This window comes from Rhea pennata, chromosome 8 (genome assembly GCF_028389875.1).
Source record: "Rhea pennata isolate bPtePen1 chromosome 8, bPtePen1.pri, whole genome shotgun sequence".
In the NCBI taxonomy this organism is placed as follows: domain Eukaryota; kingdom Metazoa; phylum Chordata; class Aves; order Rheiformes; family Rheidae; genus Rhea; species Rhea pennata.
In genome coordinates this window covers 7,347,740-7,370,387 of record NC_084670.1, presented here as the reverse complement: position 1 = coordinate 7,370,387, position 22,648 = coordinate 7,347,740, and the positions used below count along the sequence as shown (strand labels likewise).

At 37.2% G+C, this 22,648-nt stretch overlaps 1 protein-coding gene across 2 annotated transcripts in view; it reads left to right on the top strand.

Annotated features, from left to right (window-relative positions):
• The first annotated feature begins 250 nt into the window (after positions 1–250).
• The window catches only part of ZFYVE9 (zinc finger FYVE-type containing 9), a 58,497-nt gene continuing 36,099 nt past the window's right edge, over positions 251–22,648 (top strand). The window contains exons 1-3 of one of the 2 annotated variants that reach the window (XM_062582169.1): positions 251–363; positions 15,938–16,042; positions 22,258–22,362. In XM_062582169.1, coding sequence (XP_062438153.1) covers positions 22,293–22,362 — 70 coding nt within the window. In that variant the 5' untranslated portion in view covers positions 251–363; positions 15,938–16,042; positions 22,258–22,292. The remainder of the gene's footprint in view (positions 364–15,937; positions 16,043–22,257; positions 22,363–22,648) is intronic. The other variant, XM_062582170.1, reaches the window with a different exon arrangement.

The following is a 22,648-nucleotide window of genomic DNA, read 5'->3' as shown; positions in this document are numbered from 1 at the left end:
GCGGCGGCCGCTCGGGCTCCGTGGGGCCCCGTGCGGGGCGCGCGCGGCAGCGGCGGCGGTGGCAGCGGGCTCGGCCCCCCGCGCCGCGGGGCGGGGGTGCGGCAGGCTCCGCACTGCTCCCCGGCGGTGCCGCAGTGCCGTGCGCTGCCTCTGGGGCCGGCCAGGGGGCGCTGGCTGCCGGCAGCTGCGGCGGCCTCGGCCGCGGAGCCAGCGAGCGAGCCCGGCTGGCGGGTAGTGAGGGCGGGCGCCGGCCTCTCCAGCGCTCGCGGGCTCTGCGGGGCCCGCCCGGCAGCGAGCGGCGGAGCGGGGCCGCCGGAGATCGCCCTCGCCATGCAGAGCCGGCGGCGCCTGCCGCCTCCCGAGGTGAGTGAGTGGCCCCGAGGCCCGCGGAGGCCGGGGTACCCCGCTGCCCAGGCCCCTGCCTCCCGGCCCCGCGGGCGGGCGGGGAAGGCTCCGGCGCCTCAGCGGAGCCGCTGCGTCGCCGCCAGCGCCCCGGCGCAGGCCTGGGGGGCTCCTCACTGCCGCCTCCCCCGCACGCCGCCCGGGCTGGGGGAGGGGGGAAGGGGCGCTTCGCCGCTGAGCGGGAGGGCAGCGCTCGCCCCTCAGCCCTCGCCGGCGGCGACGCTGGCCCTCCGGGACCCCCCACCCGCCCTTCTCCTCTGTCCCGGGGGGCGCCCCCCTCTGCCCGGCGCCTTTCTCCCAGCTCCGGGCACCCCGGAGCGGGGGCCGAGCTCTTGCCGCGCTCCCTGGGGGGCTCCGCTGGTGGCGGGACCCGCCGTGCGCCGGCGAGGCGAGGCGAGGCCGCTCGCGGGCCGCCCGGCGCGCAGCCTCGGCTCCCCGGCCGCGCGGGGGAGGGAGCCGCTTCGCCCCTGGGGCGCTTTTCATGACCTCGTCGCCGGTCCCTGCCCGGGCAGGGGACGCGACTTGCTCGTCGCGGTGTGTAACAAGTCACTCCGGCAATGGTGGTAGCGATGGAGGGGGATGGGGCGGGCGGGCTGCGTTTTATAACATCTCTACTTACGTGAAACTGTGGTCGCATCGCACTCTAAGAATAACTGGCACTCTTGGCATGTCAGGCTTTTTGCAGAGGTGGGTTGGTTACTTGCTCATAAATGTTATGGTTAAATAGGTGCGTGTGGCGGAGGATGGCTGAAGAACTGTTTTTATCTTGTTAAACAGCCTGAGAAACAAGTAACAGATGGGAATTGATAGACTTTGTATTTTAGTGTTAACTATCGTGTTTATTTATAGACAAGATTATTTTGTGGCAAAGGTTTTATAGAGGGCTTCTTTTTTTGCATGTTTTCATTCAGTTAAAATATTGGAAGCTGATTAAAACATGAAATCTTAAAATTCAGCAACCTTTATTTAAGTATGAGTGTATTAGATGATAATTTCTGAATAATTCTATCCTGAATATTTTGGTCCAGACTGAATCCAAAACTAGAAGAAGCCGTATATAAACAAGTGAAATAAAAAGATGTTCTACTTTAGCAAAAGCTTTTATTTTCTTTGGGCAGCATTTTATTGACTGAGCAATGTTTTAAAACACTGTAATTAACTTTTATTAGCAGATCATTTTTGATTGCATGGAACAAATCCAGATTTTAGATATACTGTTAGTGGTTGAAACAGCATCAAAATCCTATGTTAATGCATAAATCCAGTAATCGACTTGTTTTTTTATGGTATGGCATGTGATAGAAAATAGAAGAACAGCCACCTTGACCCAAGAGAGACAATAAAAATCTCTTCAGAGGTTTGGGGAATCTGAAATGGAGTCTTAATAAGGACCCAAAATCTCAGAGAGGCCTCCATCTAAGTCAAGCCCTGATGTAACCCTAACTACTTACCATCTTCAGACACCCTATGATTGATTCTATAATTGCCCATTGCTTTATGCTGCCTTCTTTAATGCATGAAAAGGGGAAGAAAATTCTCCCCAAACTGTAGTATTGAGTCCTGTTACTGGCTGTTCATTTTGTATATTAGCTTTGAGTTAGTTATTACACTGGGATGTAAACACTTTCAAACACACATTTTAGGATTTGAGGCCTGGGGCTAAGATTGAGATTTTTTATATATATATATATATATATATATATATATATATATATATATATATATATATGTATATATATATATTCCCCCCAGTTTGGCACATATGTTAGTCTGTCTCAGGGAACAAAGGTAGAGAATACACAAAGGAAACTGCACTATTAAAACTTGTAGCCAAGGAATGATAGGCTTTTAATGTCTGTTTTTGCATGTCCACTAGCTATGCAAACTTTAGCAGAAAATAACTTGCTAGGTTTTCAGTGTACAGGCTTTTTATAAAAATTATCTGGAGATTATTTTGCAGAAGGTTCAGTGTGAAGTTTTGCTGTTGAATAAATGACCAAAAAGAAGTAGTTTTTGGAGAAGTTATGGATTAATGTTTCATTGTTCAGAAAAATCTTTTTGGTTTACTAAACGAAGAATCTTTCAAAGTAAGTTTCCTCATAGAAAATCAGGTGGGGATAATAGTTTCAGTGCACAGTTGGATGTGAATACTGATGAATCAGTTCCATCCAGAATGTTATTGGAAGATACCAATGTAGTCATACACTACTTTTAAACTTTTGTATAAAGCCGACCTTTCTAAATGTGATTTGAGATTAAATTGTCTGAAGAAATTAAAAGTTGGCCTGTTTTAGAGCTCTATTTGATATTCTTTGAGAGCTGAATTTTGAAACGAACAAAAATGTAAACTAACCTGCTTAGTTTTCCTGAGATATGTTGAGAGATGTGTCTGTATAATGATATTGAAGGTCTACAGAACATTTTTATTGAGGAGAAATACATAGGCAAGAGTAAGTGGCTGAAGGTAAGTTAAAATATTAAGATATAAGTAATGGAAGCAGCTTTTGTGTTAGTTTCAAATGTTGGTTACATCTTACAGCACTGAGAAAATGTAATACTGTGGGGATTTTAAAAGATGTGTAGAGGTTCCTTTGTTTACACAGTAATTTCTACTTAAGTTTCTACTTAAATTAAAATTCAGGATATGTTTATACAGATTTATTTGACTAGCTAGTAGAAAAGACATGCTGTCTGGTTATCAGCTTGATCATTATTAGAATAGCACACTGAGAAGAAGCATTCTTAAGAATGTGATCAAGGTGAACAGCCATTATGAAGATAAAAATATTTCTGTTTTTACAAACATGTAAAATACTTTCCTATTTATTGTTTAGCTTTCTGGCTTTCACTTCATTGAAACTAAAACCTAACTTAATATAAAATGTGGGGTTTTTTTTTGGCTATTAAGACTCTTAAGACATTCCACATGTAGATTTTTAAGGTATTTTTTTAGATCTTAGTGAGTGCAATTCTCAACTGTTACGTGTGAGAGGGAATGTGTTTATGTTATATTGGGGATATTTAAACTCTCTGTCCTTTCTTTAAATACATTAGTTAACAGAGAACATTACAAAACATTGAAGATTCTAGGACCTTTTCATTGAGTTTAATGGAGCACTGCACTCGGTGTTTTTGTCTTTGAAAGATCTTTGTTTCCTGAGTGCGCTTTATGATGTTTTCTCCATTTGCATCATTTACATGGTTAGTTTGGGGTATTCAGAGTTCAGGAGCGGACAAGTGAAATATGAAGAATATTTTTAAGTTTATGTTCATTTTTTTCTCTGAATCTTTCCAGTGTTGTTTTGTGATTGTATTACTGTTGTATTTCTAGAAGAGATAACTAGAAATGTGTAATATTGATGCTCATTTTTCAGAACAACAGTCCTTCTAGTAATACAGCAGCATCAGATAGGTTGAAGGTGAATGATAGAGAAAATCCATAAATGGTCATTCAAACTATTTTTAAGATTGTTATTGGAAAAAATCTAATTAGTTTCTAAACATAGATTAAAGATAAATGATGTATAGCCAGGAACTTACAGGTGACCGCACTGGGTAGATTGCTCTTTCTGAAATCTGCTCAAACAGGAGAAAACTTAGAGAAGCAAGTCCAGTCAGTTGAATATTACACAGGCTTAGCTCCATTATAATGAGTAAAAGCAGAAAAAGCAGTGGTAAACTGTATGAAAAACAGGCATTGAGTCAAAGTCTGTAGATTTTCTCTGTTTTAGGGAGTGTGGAAATACAGTGCTCTTTGAATAGCTTGTAAAATATCTTCATTAGAGCATTTCTGAATATTCTTGCTTGAGTTTAATTCAATTGTGAAGGTCAGTGAGGAGAGCATTTTTTATTTTTAAAAAGCTTTAACTCTGTTTTACTTCAACCTAAAACTTGATCATTCTGAAATGTTGGTATGTGGCACTGTGACCCAGTGACAGTCTTGAAGTTACGGTGTCCATGTATGATGCTTTTTACATATTTTACCCTCGGGGTCTAGTGTATGTTGGGCAAATCAAAATATGGATTTCAGTGTTAGAGTTTTACTTGCATCAGTTTTTTGGTTGTCTCTGTGCTCTGGAGTAGCAATTACTAGGCCTTCATATTGAATCATTTGCAGGTGGTGCTTATGGCTATACTTTTCTGTATTATGTACTCTATATACAATATAAAGATATCCTTGTCTTATTTGTTGTCTATTACTTAAATCTCTGATATTTTGATAGGAACTGAAACTACAAATCTACCTTATGAGTCAGTGGGAATCACCACAGTATCAGTTGTTTGAGAAAATACATTGAAGGTCCAGAAGCATCCAGGTGTGCTCAGCTAGGATCATCTATGTTTTTATGTCAGGAATTGTATTGCATGCTGCTATTAGACATTTTTGCTTCTTCTTATTTATTTATTTACCTTTTCTTTTTAATAGCAACAGGAGGTTCTATGGCTTTTTCAGGGACTGATTGCATAATGCAGTTGAAAAGGATGTTGTCAGTTAATAATTTTTCTTAAAATTATTTTGGTACGGTTTCTGTTATTGGTTCAGTTCCAGCATAGTAACAAAGGTGGAAAGCTTTTTAGTGGAGGCTTGAGGCATCAACTGGTATTTTAGATAGTGATGCTGAACACTGCTTTAGGGTATGGCTTTGTGTATAAAATAATGTAGTATCATGTCTTCACTAGTATTTTCCTGCTTGTTGGCCTGGTTGGAGCTGAACTGATGTTCACAGTAGTGAGAAAAAAACCCTTAAAACCTGAAGCAGACAAAGCTGTAACTTTTTTTTTTCTTTCTCTTTTCTGTCATCCATGTATGAAAAAACTTCTATGTTGAAAATTTCAGTTTGGTAACTATTTAGAATTGTTCCCCAGCTATTCTTGATAAACAAAGAGGAATTAGACATGATCAGAGACTTTGAAAATATTTTGAGCCTTTGCTTATGTTGGGAAAATCCCGGGCCCAATTAAAAGTTAGAAAATATAAATGCAATCTAGTACTTTATGACTATATTTACTGCTAATGATTTTGCTGGGAGTCTTACTGTCCTTTTGTGCTTCAGTTTTCCCAAAGAGCAGTTGTGGGCCTGCCTGAAAAGGCGAAGTGTTTGGTGTGTATCTTAAGTGCAGTGCCTGTTGTTTTGTTAGTGAAGAGTTAGTTGGGAGGAACGTGTCCTTCCCTCTTCCCAGCATACAAAGAATCCAGAGGTCATTTCCTATCAGGTGATAATTGTAAATTAGGCCATATGTATGTCAGAGTTTCATTTGTGCTCTGTCAATCACAGCAGTGCCATAGCTGCCCTAGTAATGCTTTTCAGCCTTATTTCTGGATTCTCTCTTTTTTTTCTTTTAATTACTGTAATATGAAAGTTTTTATTTAATTCTACAGTAAGCCGGAACTTTGTATAAAAACTGAAGCAGAACTCTAAGTCTTTATACACATGCTTCGAGTACAAGATTTATATTTCTCTCCAAGTTTTAAAGGGAAGTAATAAAGGTGAATTACATTAGAAGATTCATGGAAGATTATCAGTGAAGGAACATACACTGGTATATTTTTCTAACAAGTAGTGTAATGAACTTAAAAGGAGATGGTAATGTTCAGTGCAAGAAGCAGATCAAAGAGCTTTCTAAATCCCGTAATAGCTTCTCTATCTGTGAATGACACTGACTATTAGAGAAGCTTTTCTATTTCTAGATTCAGTTTTGTAGTGTCAAAACACTGCTTTGAACTCAATGTACATGTTCACCTACTAGTTTGTGCTGTAAGCATGATCTGGATTGTTGATTTAGGATCAGTAAAATAAAAGTCGAGTCAGTTGTAGCTGTGAATATATAGTGTATATAGCTATTGTAAATACAAGAAGAATTGGCAGATAAGGTGCATATACATAACATGTATTATTCAATATGTTGTCTGTTTAGATTGTTGGAAATTTGGGAGGTATTACAGGAGAAAAATTCAAGATAGTTTTAGATCTGTTTTTTTCCCCACGTGATTTATTATTTACTGTATTTTTCTATCTTTTAGCCTGAACGATGAAACTGTTCTCTCATCTCTTTACTTCTTGTACGACAGCTTTGCTTTTCTGATTCTCAGGCCACCATTTTTAAAATGTTTAGATTTTAAGATGAAAGTTTAAGAACAGTGGCATTAGTAGTAATATGTGAGGCCTAGGCTCTGGTGATCCTAATTCCTCTTTCTGATCTTGGGTGTGCCACTCCTGGAGGATCTCCAAGAGGTGAACTTGGTGCTTCATGCAGAGCGTCGCTCAGGTGATCATGGCCGCTGCTCTTTTTTGAAGATAACTGGCAGCAGTAAATTTGTGTTGGCTCTTCAAAAGCTGCAGTTCTGAGCTTTGCATCTCAGTGTAAACAAAACCTAGTTTACTTCTACAGATTGGGGAGCGTGGTGACTGAAGAGGTAGCACATTTGTTTTTTCTGCTTGTGTTGTAAAGAAAGGAAGGTGGGGGGAGTGTTGGTAATCTGTTGCAGAAAGGGAAATATCTGGTAGTGGTGATTCCTGAAGTAAGCACAGTATGATGTGGAAAAACTTATATTTTGGACCTCTGTGTATGTCAGTTCCACCAAGTTTTGAATAGGGGTAATGCTTACCTGTCTTTTATAGGACATCACAGATCCAGAGAGCGTGCTGCCTGATGCCATGCAAGACTTAGGACAGAGAACTGGGCTTGATTAAGCTGAAGCTCCAGAGAGCTTAGTGATTCTTGAGCAGAGTCAGCGCAGTGTGTTGGTCCAGCCTTGCAAACTGGTAAAGGAACTCTTAACCACACTAGCTGAACCAGTGGGAACCTAACTCCAGGTTAATTTCTGATGTCAACAACCTCTGTTCTGACCATAATTTTGCAGAATTTGTGAGAGGTTTTGTCAGCAGCAGAAATTTTTTTCACAAGATCTGAAAATGAGGAGAACTGTGTTTTGTTTTAAATTAGAAGATACCATTAGATTCAGTTTACACTATAAAACTCATTCAGTGTAAATGTACTCAAGTGAAGGTACTTTATAAATAAACATATTGTTCTGCAGTAAGTGGAATAAAAGAAGGTAGGTTTTCTGTAATTTATTTTTTTTTCTCACTTAGTATCTCTTCCCTCTCTCTTCCCCCTCTGCAGTAACCCCAGCTTTTTAACATAACATCTTATTTTTGTTTTTTCCAAACCTCTGTGGATATTGATTGCCAAGCAGGTTGCTGCCAGAAGTACATATGCCAACTGAATTCTCCTTGCTTTTTCCTCAGAGGAACAGTCATTTGGATTTGTTTTCACTATGCAGATACTAATTTTCATTGAAGTTATTTTTTGGAAAAGACTAGTGGTTTAAAAGTGGACAGTGTGATCCCATAATCTCCATTTCTATACGAAATAAGGCCAAAAAACCCCACCACGTTTTACATGTGGTGCTGACCACATATCCAGTATTTAAGTCGTCTTCTAATTTGTGTGCTATTGAGACTATGAATACTGAGGTTTTTTAGTAGGGTGGAGGAAGCACAAAAATTGCATAGTTTAATGTATACCATGTAACCATACCCAACAAACTGATCAGGTCAGTGTAATTTTTTATTGTGCACTGTAATGCAGATAAGCAGCATTATGTATGTGTTGGGATCATATCAGAGGCAAATTTCCTCTTTCTGTGTTAATTTTTATTTCATTTGTCTCTTTGAAATTACATGCTCTTCAATAATGCAGTGTAAATGCATGCTATAGACTGCTTTTGAGAGTTGTGTTTTGTAGCAAAAGGGCAGGTATCTCATCTATCTCCTTTTTGGAGTCTGCTTCAGTAAATAGCCACTGTTTCCATTTATGCACCAGTTTGATAGTCCAGCAGAGCATGTTAGTTGATGTTAGGTTACAAAGTTACACTGTGAGTGGAATATTGGTTAATTCAAAATGACTTTTTGTGTAAAGCACACTTAAATTATGTTATTAACAGATTGCTTTAAATGATATATATTGAAATAGCCAGTTAACTGAAACATCAAATTGCATTGATTGTAAGGATTTCATACTGTGTTTGTATAAATGATGAAGGCTGAATAAAAACCCAGTATACTTCATGCAGCACAGTGTTTTCTTGATTCTTTTATAAATGTAATTTTAAGAGGTCATTACTTAAATTGTGCACGTAGTCTTGTGCTTAAAAGTTTATACTTTCTAGTAACTCTGTTAGTGTATTGGCATAATATCCTTTTCTTTTATATTGTGCTTACCTTAGCCTTAGTTAACATGTCATTTGTCAAATACATTTTAATCTATAATTTAAATTTACATATACATAGATTTTTTTTATACTCCTGTAGAATGAACATGGATTTTCTTACGATGAGAATTAGAAATTGTTTCTCAAAACTGGCAGTGGTTATGTGTAAATTTAGTGTCTTTGCTCACTCATTCTTTTCCTGTACTGGTTACTGTTCAGTTTCATTTCTGTTCAAATGGCTTGTAGATATGGTTGTACTTTCTTCTGCTTTGAGGAAATGTGTGAAGAGTAGCTCTTCTGTAGATAACAAAACTTGCCTGAAGTAGATACTTCAAATATACAGCTGCTTGAGGGAAGCAGGTGGCTGTGTTGATTGTGGATCTTAGATGTGTGTGTACATGTCAAAATTGTGTTAAGTAGTGAAAAAGACTTGAGGGCATAAATGAATTCATGAAGGAACCATGATGTCAATAATGATGATGATAGGTGGAAAGCAGGATGACAGTAACCATGTTATTTTTTGTTTTGACCATTATTTTAGCCATCTGAATTTTAGGTTTTTTTTCCCTTCTTTTTTTGATAACTCTTGTGTCCAAAGACTTTCATTTATGTTTGCAAAGTGTCGGCTCTGAGACTGCTCCTGCGTTCCTTCAACCATTGCTAAGAATGAGGACTAATATTTTGTGGTTAATAAGGTCTTTTACAGCTGGCTTACACCTGCGCATCTGCACGGTGATGTTGAAACATAAGGATTTTTTCTTTTTTTGGCAGGGAAGGAAGGGAGCCTGGGTAGTGAGAAAGCAAGTGGACACAGGAAGAAGTGATTGAGGAAAAATTGTGTTTTAGAGAGGAACGTAAGACTAGCAGACCAAGAAAACAGAACACAATTTAAAAAAGAGAGTTGAAAAAAGAATGAGGGATTCATGGCTGAACAGAATCAACAACCATATCAGCGAATGAACTTTCAGAAGAAGCTGCTTAGGTTTCCCAGGTTTGGAGTCTCTGAGAATGTTGCATCTGGTCTTTGGAACATGTGGAATCTTTAGAACTGAAGATCTGTAAGATTTCTGAAAATGATATTTTGACTCGTTATTAGTGATTGCTTTTAAAAGTTTTGTTTTGCATCCATTAAGCCTTCTTTTCCTGTAGTAACATATGAGGGCTACAAACAATGATACAGAATTATGGACACCTACTTTTCTAACTAAATGTTTTGAGTCTGACAAATTCTGAGTAAATACCTGGATTGGTACCTTGCACCATGGGAGCAGTTTGAAAAAAGCTTTAAAGTGAATCTGAGTTGTTACTCACCGTTTTCTATTGGTTAGCATTTAGTCCCTTCAGCACTATTAGAAGTACTTTAATGGGCCGTGGTGTAAATGAGAACTTAGAAATGGCATTGCACTAGTAAATAGCGTTGCACTAGTTGTATTGGCTTGTACTGAGTTACTAGGCACAGGTGATTTTGGATGTAATGCACAGTGAGCATCAGCAACATAGTCGGATCATGGTCACAAACATCTGGCAATGGGACTTTGTTACTTCTGACAAGACAAAGTAGTTTATAATGGATTGATATTATAAATACATGAATCAGTCTAATCTCAGCATGATATAAGTAGAAAGGTCAGCACAATAGCAGAAATAAAATTGCTAGGGGGAATTAAAAGTTACTTCCTTTGAGATAATTTCATGTCAAAAAGGATTATGAGAAAAACATTCCTAAACCTCTGTGTTTACTTCCAGAGGCTCACAGTAATCCAGCTCTACAAAACATAGGATTTGAGAAATAATAACTCTTATTTGTCTATCTGTACACTGTTTCCTATTAAAAAGGTGTATGTGTGTCAAGATTTTAGAAAACTCTTCTTTTGTGTAGATATTGGATGAGTAAAGACCACAGTAAGGTTGGAGAAAGGAAGTATCCACGGGTGTTGATAAAAGTAACTTGAGTAGCTGATAGCACACTTTTCAGTCAAAAGTGAACGTAGACTTTCAGACTTTGATTCTGTACAGATTGTTCCTTTTCTAAAGATGAGCTGAGTGCATTAATCGTGTGGCTTCCTGCTGCTTCTCTCCGCAGTGGGTACACCTCAGAGTGATGTGCTAGTAAATGGTAGCAGAGGGGTTTCCCTCTTTGCCTGTTGTCCTTTTCATCAGTCCCATTCTGGTTGCGTGGGGCGTCTGGCTTTTGTTACCAGGTATGGGTTTTGCTAGTGGTACCTACCGGTATCAGTTTGTCATGGGTTTTACGAAAAGGGCATTTCCTTGGCAGCAGTAGGCATTGAATTACTGATTCTAGGGGACCTTGCCCGGTTTCTCCCACGTTACCCAAATCGAAGAAACGTTTAAGTTATCCCAAGTATGCAGATCATTCAATAATATGAACTTTATTATTCTATGCATTTTACTTTGGTTGGTATTTGAATAAAAATTAACTACTATAGTATGCTATATTTTCTTTTAAAAATATATATATTTTTAAAACTATTGTTAAGTGACTAAATGTTGTTACGTGGCTAAAGTGTTGTGTGGAATCATATTCAGTTAATATTTAATTTAATACACTGTTACATGAAATTTTTGTTTTTATAGTGTTTTAAACTTGGTGATTGCTAAAACTTTTAATTGGCGTTTTATAAAACATTAGATTTATAAAACATTTGGTTTTGAAAAGAAGTTCACAAGCATATGAATAAGTTCAGGAAGGGTTTTTTTTTTCTCTCTCTCTCCCCCTCCCCCCAACTGTGCACCTCTGGAAAAAACTTGCATTGAAGGCAGTACAGTGGTGTAAACCTATCTATTTGTTCTTTAAGAGAGTTGGTTATGGATACTTTTCAAGCCAGTCAAAAGTAGGGAGAGAAGAGGGACATGTGGTTCTTGTGTCTAGGTGCTGAAGGCCCTGCCTTTGTACTGTCCTTAAGGAAGTTTTGTGTTCCTTTCTTTTCTTTCTCCTTCTTTTTTTCTTCTTCTGACAAGATCATGTTTTGTGTCAAGAAAATAAATAAATTTATTTCTCCTTGCAATAGAAAAAGGGGTAGGAAATGGAATTTATTTTCTTCTATAAACCGTTACAAATGGGGTGTCCTTTTCAGTTGGGCTGCTTTCTGTTGTTTACTAGAGGGCAAAGGTTGGTTGGTTTATTTATTATTATTGCTTTAATTTTTCTTATCATCCTGTTAGTTTTGACTGCCATACCTTCTATAATCCCTCTTTGAAGTTGCTGCTCCTTTGACTTCCCTACTGCCGCTCTGGCACGCGGAATGTCTCCTCATGGAAACTTGGCCAGAGACAGAAGTGGAAGTAATAGCTTTAAAATGGCATAGGCAGAAGTAAAGGGAAAAAAGCCCTAAATACTAGTGAAACAGAGAAACTGTAGTCTGCTTTGTGCTTCATCCATCTCTGTTTGTGGAATTGGTAGGAAAACCAAAACAACGCAACTTTGAAATAGTTTATCATTTGTCAGCTTTCGTAGGTAGGTAAGTGTGGTATTCCACAGAAGCAGTCTACCATGCCCCAGTCTAATTTTTGCTTATTTTACATTGAATAATGGCAGCATTAGGGATTTATAAGAAATAAAAATGAAGAATATTTGGTCTTGAGTTTTTGACATAAAAGAATTAGCGAAGACCATATCTTGTTTATATATGTTACATTTAATCTCCTGCTGCTAGTTTTACTATTTCTCATTAAATTATTATTACGGTGAGTTGTTACGGAATTCTCTAATCTTGAAGTGCCATTTTACAGGAGTTTTTTAGACAAAGTAATTTTGGAAAATTTTGTTATTTGCCACTGTCCTTTAATATATTACATTTTTTAAAACATTTTTTTTTGTTTCATTGCATGGCTGCAAATTTAAATTATTAATGAAATAGTTTATGTTGAAATGTTTAATAATTTGTGGTCTAATCTGAGGTCCTTGCCATTGCCAGGATTTTCGTGTATATGATACAAATATTACTACTGTCATATCACAAACATTTTATAAAGCTTGCTCTTCCCTTTATTTGACTCACGTTAGATAGAAACTGCCGTGTACTTTATCTCTGTACCAAATGAATAGCTGTTTGAGGGTCTTTTTAATGTTCAGGAAAGATAATGGTCTGGCAGCATTGGAGAGTGAAGCTTGCTTTTATTCACTTGGTATGGACATATACTGTCCATATGGATTTCTAGGTGCTGTTGTGGCACTATCTGAGAATTGATTTGGAGGACTGCCGAACTGGGAGGAGCATTCCTAAGTCTTTCTACTTGCATTATTCTTGAAACAAAATAACTCAAATGCATGTTCATATGAAACTGGACTAAAGTTGCTACTTCCTTTGAGAGATGCCAAGAAGGAACCGTTATGACGTTACAAATTGTTGGGTACAAAGTAAATTACTCTTATTCCAAGTATTGCATCACTTGAATGATCACCCTTTCCACTTGTGAAGATTTACCTTTCAGATGAACTGTTCGGATAACTAAAATAATTCACATAGAGTAACTGATGTGTTCTGAAACTTGCTAGCTCTTTCCACTCTCATTAAAATACACTGTTTTCCTATTAATGTAAACCTCTGCTATAGTATTTCTTCGTTATTGCAGTTTTTATTCTTGTGAGAGTTGGCACCTGAAGTATAATGATGGCCTGTTAATACATAGATTGGGCTTAGTCTCCCTGAATTTCCCATCGGATGGTTCCAGAGTGAAGACAAGCTAGGAAAGCTAAGATACCAGCGTTGAAATCTAGGTTTGCGTTTATGCTAATACCCTGCCTAACTGATCTAGCAACAATAAAGTGCCTTGCTGCAAATGTATTCCTGCCTACTCAAAGACATCTTCTCACTGTTAGCATGCTGTAGAAGATCCTTAGTGGAGTTAAGAATTGGATCCTTGCCTGTAGATGGAAGCATTTTTTAGCATCTCTTCATTCTTTGAGCTTCTTCCTCATATTTTTTTTTTAAACACAATATCAAAATTGCTTATTTTTCAGGTTCTTTCCATTCATTGTAGACTATTCTAGTTCATGTTAATTCAGATTACTTTCATTTAACTTTGTAAACATTTTTTAACGTTCTTTTCGGTGGAAGATATTTCTAATCAGATATTTTTAGAACTTTTTTTCTTCTGCTCTTTATCGTCTCTTTATTCCAGGCACGTCTCTACTTGTCAAATTTCTCTTCAATTTCTGTTTTGCTTTTGCAGTAATTGGCAGTCACCCTCTTGGAGTTCCTGAGGGAAATCAAACATGTAGGGTAAAACCAAAGCAGCACCTGAGTGATATCACTGTAGGGCAAGAGATAGAAAGTTCACTCAGCAGCAGAAGAGAACTTTTCATTAACTTTTTATTGGAAAAAGAGGTTAATTACATAGCTTACAGTTCTTTTTCTTTTTTTTTCAAGAAATCCAAACCTTACATTTAGTGTTTTAAGTGCTTTGTGTACAAATATATATTACATTCACATTTGTTTACATGCTTTGATTTTTTGGATTGATCTTTGTAAGGAAAAATGGCTGCTGAGAGTAAGCATGGAATTGCAAACAGTAAGCTCTAGGACCTCTTGGTAGTATCTCTTTAGAGCTTTCTTTAGAAACTGGTAGTGTTTCTTTGGGTGCATGTTCTTCTATATTGAGTGATTATGGACAAAAAAGTTACATGGGAAGAATGGAGCAGGGAGGATGGATCAGAATAAAAAGAATAATACCGCTGTACTGTTGTTCTGAATACTCCTTGCCCAGCAGGTGTGGTGGCTTAGAACATTAGTACGAGCACAGCACGTTTCAGCGGTAGGTTGCTAGGTCTGATCTATTTGTGACTGGTTAAGATAGAAGTTTGTGGTTAATGACCTGTTAATGTGAAATGTGTTTGACTGTGATTCAGTTGACAGCCTTGTCACAAATCACTACCAGAATTTAGTAATAAATCTATCTTTTCAAAGGTGTCATGACAACTGAACCACTGTCCTCCATCTACAGGCCAGGGAGGGGACATGCTGATAGAAGTAACCTTGCCCTGGTGCCACGTGTACTTCGTCTCTCTTTAAAAGTCAAAAAAATCCACCTTGCAATGGAATTAAATTTTCCCACACCTTCATTTTTGCATGCATATGAAGCCTGTCTTAAGAACCTTGTAATACAATAAAGTCTACTTCCAAAATATCTAAATGTCCGCTTATCTTACAGAGGTAGAAATATTCATGGCATCTGAATTCTTAATTAGTGTACAGGAATGGTTCTGTTGGCATACAAAGCTGTATGATTTTATTCTGAATTTGGAAACAGTACTACTAGGAGTGCTGCTGTTCAGTTCATTAGTTTCCTGGAATTATTACTGTAGCTTATTTCTGAAAAGAATAATAAACAACCCTGGGAAAATTGTAGTATAACACTGAATATTGCTTTCGTGCACAGAGGACTGATTTTTTTTTTTAGCTCTATTAATTTCACCAGAGTTTAAAGATTATTTTCTAACATGTGCTGCTGCTTCATCAAAGCACTAATAAATGTTTCGACTATTTAATAGGTGAAATATCAGCACCTGCAAACCTTAAAGTATGAATTTAATTTAATTTAGTCCTTATTCTTGTTTGATTTATTTATTTATTTTTGGTCATGGCAGTGTTGGATTCTTGAACTATATTGGCTGTTAGGATGCAGCCTGTGAAAATGAGCACCTGATCCTATAGAAATGCTATAGCTGGGGGATCAAGATACATTTTCTGAAGAGCCTTTTCTGCTTGGATCCTCCCTGCTCTTGAAGGTTGATGCCGTGTTGTCCTTTCAAGAGAAGATGCCTTAAGGAAGTGAAGGGAGACTAAGACTGTAGGAGGAATAATCTGAAGACAAAACCAGTTGTTTAGCTATAAAGAAATCAGTGGGAAGCTGATGAATGGAGTTTACAGAATTCTGAGGGCCATGAATTTTTGTTAAGTATCAAAGCTACTAGCTCTATTTTTAGAAGGCCTATTGTAGTGTAATATAATTAACTTCAGAGGCTACTCTATAAATTAAGCATTACAGTCAAGGTCATCAGGGATATAAGGACTGTTGGAGTTGCTGCCTCATTCTGTGGGTTTACAATTAAATGAAGAATAATTGTAGGTAGGTAGCAATGTATTTTCTATTATCAGCTTTTTTCATCGGAATACTGGAGTGCAATAGCAGTATAGTGCATAGATCCCTGAATTAAAAGCTGCAAATGTGGTCTAAATCATTTGGAGGCTTACAGCGTTTGCCAAATGTGCATTTGCTAGCTGTAATCATGCATGGAAAAAAACATGGCTTGTGGCAGAATTATCAATCATAAAACACATGTTTATATTTTCTTTTTAGGATCAAGTAGAACACACTGATTCAGCAGAACTGGCTGGTTGTGCTGCAGTCATCATGAGTAGGCACAGGGTCATTCGTTTCTTAACACATGTATAAGAGAGAAAGGTAAGAGGCAAGTTCTGTTTTAGAATATTATGATTCAGGGGTACGTACTTGAAATGCATATGTCTTTATGTGTGTACACCTACATACATTTACATACGTCTTGTACAGAAGATGGTGGATTTTTTTTTTTAGCATTTTGTGTTTTCATTTTTACTGATAGCAATTGCTTTGTTTTAGAGCAAGGATATATCTTGTTTTGTGGGGGGAAGTGGACAAAATCTTCCTTTCTCAGTCTGTTCCATTAAATCTTATCAGTTATAGATACAACTATTGCTGAGCTCTCTGAACAAGCTGTTTATTACAGTGGAAATGCTTGACTACTTCTCCCCAGGAGTGTTTAATATAAAGGTCACTGAAAAGATCTGGAAGTGTGGACTTGACCATTGTTTCTTGGTGTTGAAGCGAGTCCTCAGGAAAATTAGATCTCACAGCTTCGTAAAGTTGCTAACTGTGGTGCTAACAGTTGTATGTTGGTATTATTTCTTTCTGGTGCATTTTTTTATTACAATGTGTTAATGTGATCTCGTGCTGGTAGTCCACTGTTAGAGTCAAGAAGATTTGGAAGCTTAAGGCTGTCGGTTCCAGTAGTGAAAAGTTCCTCAGAGACTGAAGAAGTGATGAGTGAAACACAGTCTTTTTGAATTATGCATGGTCTGTGATCCAATAGGCGCTTGAAAATAATCTGATTGACAGACTGCATGGGTTTGTTAGCTTTTTTCTGTGAGAGACTGGAGATGACTCTACAATGGATAAGAAATGTATATTTTATGCAGTGGACTTTGATCTGTATTTTTAAAATACCAATTTAAGCTTTTTGCTCGTCTGGTGATTTATGTTTCCTTTTCCTTGCACTGGCACAATACTGCTCTCTTCAGATTATAAATTGGTATATATTCAGATGAACAAACTATCTCATTTTTGGCAGCAGACAGCTAAAATGACCATTCAGATTTCTTCACAATTTTGTTGTTTTCACCTTCATTTTTCCAGAGTTTAAGTTGTGTATTTGCTCATCTGCTTCTCTCCATGCCAGGGCGTGGAATAGTTGAGAATACTAAAGAGTTTCACAACTATGAATAATCATTTTAAAATGTCATTTCAACCTTTATACTAGGAAGAAATGTGGAAATAGAGTAATTCCAAAGAATTTGTGAATAAAATAATTCCAAAACTTTCCAAATTGTTACAGTAATATCTGTGATTTATAGTCAAAGTTGCTTAAAGGCCCATAAAGACTAAGTTTGCTTTTATTTATGTTGGATATTTAATACAAATATTTAATTTTAAAGTAAATTAAAATTCTAAACCACAGAAACAGCAGCTGCCAGATTATTGTAGCATGCTGTGTTACAGCATTTTGTGTTTTCTTTTCCATCGTGAGTTCCTGGCTATACAAAAGTAAAGATCTTAAGCTGGTGAAAATACATCTGAGTGGCTGACAGTGCGCTGGGCAAGAAACATTGCTGCTATCTGTTATAAACCTAAATACTCATTCCCCTTTTATGTTGGGGAGAGGGCAGTAACAAATTTTGAGGGTTTTTCTCAGTGTTTTCCGTTGAGTGTGGACTTCAAGGAAAATACGTGGGGTTTTTTTATTTTTATATTTTGGGTTTTTGGTTGTTTATAATCATTTTTGGTGGTAAACCTGAAGATTTGCAGCTGACCTTTTCTGAGAAATATCTACTTCTATAGGCAACAAGATTTCATTTAGAGTGGCTGTCAGCTCAGTGGTTATGAGTTCAGAATAAGATTTCTCTATATATCCTAATATATTGGTAAGTGAAATAATAATGATATAAAAGGTTTTCTCTCATAATGCTTTTATTTCGTACATTTTAGTTTGGACTCAAAGAAACCATCAGTCTAGGTTTTGACTAGTCTCATTCTTGTGTGCCAGTGTTTGTCTAAACTAATATGTGTAATCAGGAATTTTTAAGCTCAAAGTTCTCTCTACTTAGATTTTTTTTTAAATAAATGATGGAAAACATGTTTCTATTGGATGAAATCTAAACTCACAATTTCACATTTAATTGATAATACAAATTTTAACAAAATCACCATTTCACAGGGTTACTATGTAGTGTTAACCACACTGGGATTATAAAGGAGTAGGCACAAAGTTCTAAGTCTTCTTTTAAGTAACTTCCTAAGTCTGAATGTTTCTATATTTTTAATGTTATAAAACAGTACATAATGTAAAATTTAAAAGCCAAATCTCTGTTCTTTAAGAAAGAGACGAAAGTCAATAAAAATGGTAATATTTATTGTCAGCTTCTAACATTGGTTAGATATAACCTTATTTTTGATCTGTGTGACAACAAAAACCAAGACAATACAGGACTAAATTTAGGAACTGTTGTAAGCAAACATGGCTTAGATTTGACTTACATTAGTATGTATAAATTTGAGGTAGTTCTTAAGTCAGTTTATCAGACATTTAGTCAGATTCCAAATTTGAATGAATAGTCAGATGTGAATTGTTTTTAAACTTGTGGAAGCTACATGGAATCAAAATGCAGAGGTCCAAAAAGATATTTTAAAAGTATGTTTTTAGGAACTGTCTAATCAGCATAGCTTTCCTTCCTCATCAACTTGCTTGTCAGTAATCATTATCTTCTCTAAAGTAAACAAAACGGAAAAAATCAATGCTTGTAGCCTATTTCTTTGGGGCTGCCCATACCGTGGAGCTTGGGTGCAAGTCCTAGCGAGTGCCTTGACTGGATGCCCTTTTTCAACATTGGAATGCATGAAAAATCAGAGCGTGGTATTCTGTGGCAGCATCGCGGCTTGACTAGCCCAAACAAAGAACTTTGTCCAATACTCACAATATGTACATGGACAAATACTATTTGCATCAAGGATTTTAGTCAGACTTTTTGTAAGAGTAATTATTCTTACTTTCCTGAAGTGTTAGATTGGACTATTACCATATTATAAGGTAAATGAACTATTTACACAGTTATGTGAAGTATACAAGTAAATGTGAAGTTATATGGTATTTTGCATTAAACAGTCTTGCTGTAATGAGTTAATTTTGGTTGATCATATAAAAAAAAAGATTTTTTCAAGCAAAATGTTAACTGGGACAGATTCTAATAAACTTCTCAGTATTAGATACTTAGCTGGCAAAGGTGCTTCCCATTGAGGAGGAGGAACAGGCAAGAGAACCTCCAAACTCTTGAAAGTTGGATGTAGTCTGAATGATTTTAGTGTTTCTAGGTACAAGGAGAAGCATCTGTTTTTTAAAATGATTTTGGCCTAATTGCAATGTATATCGTAAATCTAATTGCTTTTTTCAGTTAAAATGCTATGAGTGCTATGAAAGATTTTTAATACAGTGACTTGGTGGGCAAGTTGGGTAGCTCAGGAAGATATGCAGTAGCTGTCTAGGGGATCTAAGAATACAGTCTATCAATCAGAAATTAGAACCTGGCTCTATCTTCTTCAGGAAAGCAAATATAGTAGGGAATGTAAAATGTTAAGCCCTTTTAGACTTTTGAAATGCAGTCTTTGATCAAGGTGGCTAACCTTTCAGTCTGGGCATTGGTATACAGTGATAGGGCTGATCATCTAGCTATTTTCCTTGCAGAAGGAGTTAATCTTGCATCCTCTACTCTCATACTCTGTTGAGTATGAGATACAAATCTGAGAGTCTGTAAGGTCGTAACTCTAGGTTATCTCTGAATTTCTTTGCAAAATGGCCTTTTTGGGTGGTGCTGATTGCAGTTCATAACTTACCATTATTTCATTCATCGTCTTTAAAACTGACTTTCTGCATGTATCTTCAAAACATAAAATAAATCTGATTACGTCATATAATGATGTATTTAAGTTGTAACATGGCCTCCTTTAAAAATGCCATATGACAAATTTGAGGTCAGGGTCAACCCTAAAAGCCTGAACTTTGCATTTCGTGACATTTTAATGCTTGGGATTTTTTATTGTTGTTGTTGGTCCCAATAATCTGGTCTTAGACAGCTGTTGCCCACAACGAATGCAAATCTGTGTTTAATGTTGACTAGCATTATCTCAACTACTACAATGTTTTCCTCAAATCTGGATATTGTAAGGATAATGTTAAAATAAAATATAGCTTTAGATTGGAATCTTTGTCTGACTTCTCTCTTGTGTCTGTTGTTTCTGTAGTGTAGAAGAGCAGGTTTTCAACTGAGCTGGAGTCTTAGCTGTCAGGTCTAACACTGTTTCCTACTGCAAAATGAGGTTCTCACCCTCTCCTCCTCCATTCCCTTATATCACAACATTGAAAGCCAGCTCTGAAGAGAACAACACTGTTTTGGATGATGTTCAGAGAATAGATCAAATCAAGGTCTCTCCTTATGGTATATAGGTTATGGCACACATTCCTCTGTGAAAATATCCTCATTGGCAGTTAGTGTTCTCAGAAAATGGATCAGGGTATCTTGTTGCTGAAAGCCTTTGGTAGCAAGACTGTTGTATTCTTACAGTTTGGTAGGGCTATAACATTTATTGTTGTGAAGTTGTAGAAGGTTATTTAAGGACTTAGATTTTTCCATTTCACCTGTGTCATCTTCCTTTCACGCCTGAGAATATTATCCTTTGAGACTGTTTACTTCTGTACGTTTTGGTAGATTTCCGGAGCCTGCCTTTCAGGAAGACAAGGATTATTAAGGCAAACATTTTAAGAGCTAGCAGAATTCAAGCAATACCCGTTATGTCTTCTAACAACTTCACACATATGAATTCTTGAAGCCTCTCTTGGAAATGAGGAGTGGTACAGAATATTGCTAGCCTAGTATATGTTTAAGAAAACAGAAGCACAGAGAGTTAATTCTTATTCAAAGCCACGTGAGCTAATCAGTGGTGGAATGAAACTGAAAGCTGGATCTTCAGATCATTGGGTAGTTGACTTTCTAGTTCTGTAGACAATGACATTTTTGACTAATATTGGAGCAATTTTGTTCTTGCTGTTACGGTGATCCTTGTGGTTAGACACATTAATGTGGCAATACAAGGAAAGTTGCACTGCCATCGTCATTTGGTACCTGAAACATCTTAAAGGCTATTGCTGGCTTTGATGACAGTTCTGATTAAATGCTCAGATGAAGGTCAGCGTTCTTCTTGAGTGTAAAAAGTTGAGACAAGGCCTTGAAATGCTTAAAGTAGCATTGATAATGAGTTGTGAGGGCAAAGGCATGTGACTGAGTTTGACATTTTCAGTGCAATATAGTTAAATATATCCTTGCTCATCAGTTACAATGACAATGCTTTAGTAACTACTGAGAAAAATTCTTCCTCTCCCTCACTCCCTATTTATTGTGGTAGAAAAAAACTCAGGGGTCTCTATAAAATGAGAAAGTGCATTGATAGTCATGAAAATAAAAGCTTCAAATATGAGAATAGTAGAATGTTTCCTATGTAGGTTGCATTATGCAGGCCCTAAGCCAACATTGCAAAAGAAAGGACTATGTGACTTTTTTTTTGTTATGTTGCCCTAAGTGGAAGTTTTTAAACAGTAAGGACATTTCTAAATCAATTTGAGGGTGCTGTCTGTACATATCTTTCTCCCAGATCCAGAAGACAAATCTCCCTTTACTTATATTTTGGCCTTTCAAAAAGACCTGTCATGTTAAATGGAAAATGTACTGAATTAAACGTAAGGAAAGATGCACATACATTATTTTGTAAGCTCTGTGGTGTGAAATACATTGTGCTTTGAAATGACAAAGTTTAGTATTAGTATTCTTTTCATTCATCTCATTTAGGGTATTTTCTGTTGCTCTGACAGCCAGCATGTAAAAGTGAACCTATATCTTCCAAATGTTAACAACGCTGTTGCTTCAGATCCTGGTTCATATTGACACATTTACATCTTAATTCGTATGTGACAGATTTTTTTAAAACAGATTCTATTGCAATTGTTTGCAAATACTTGGATCTTAAAAATCTGGATTTTGCTTAAGTTTTAACTTCTTTTTTGGACATATTTATCAACTTTGGAGACTGTAAACAGTAAAATCCAAAAGGAGTTTGGTGAAGTTGTTAATCTGAATTAAGCAAGTTTAAGCACAGAATATTTATTCCTGGGAAATGCTTTTGATTTCTGCATGCAATATATATAAATTTTGATTTACAAAGGACTCCCCTCCCCACCCCCCCAAATCAGGGCATTATGTAGTGGAACCCTTCTGAATGAAATTTAGAAATCTGATTGTAATTTGGTCTCTATTTGGCAGGTTCAGACAAGAATCTGGTGGTCTTTTCCTGACAAATGGAGAACTATTTCCAAGCAGAGGCATATAACCTCGATAAGGTTTTAGATGAATTTGAGCAAAACGAAGGTGAGTCATTTTGAATAAAGTTATAGCTGTACATTAGATGTACTCTACAGAGAACACCACTGCTAAAGGAGAGAGACCTGTAATACCCTTTTTGATTTTGAGCTGCAAATTGATCTCAGAACTTGCAAAAACCATCTAGTAACTTTGTAGGATATGTCTTCTGTGTTTGTTAGTAGTATTCTTCTCATTGTGTTTCCATTCATCGTTTAATTTTTAATTTGTTTCTTACTCTTTTCATAGAAAATCTTCCATAGACTTTTTAAAGAGGAGTTTTATGGAGCTTAAT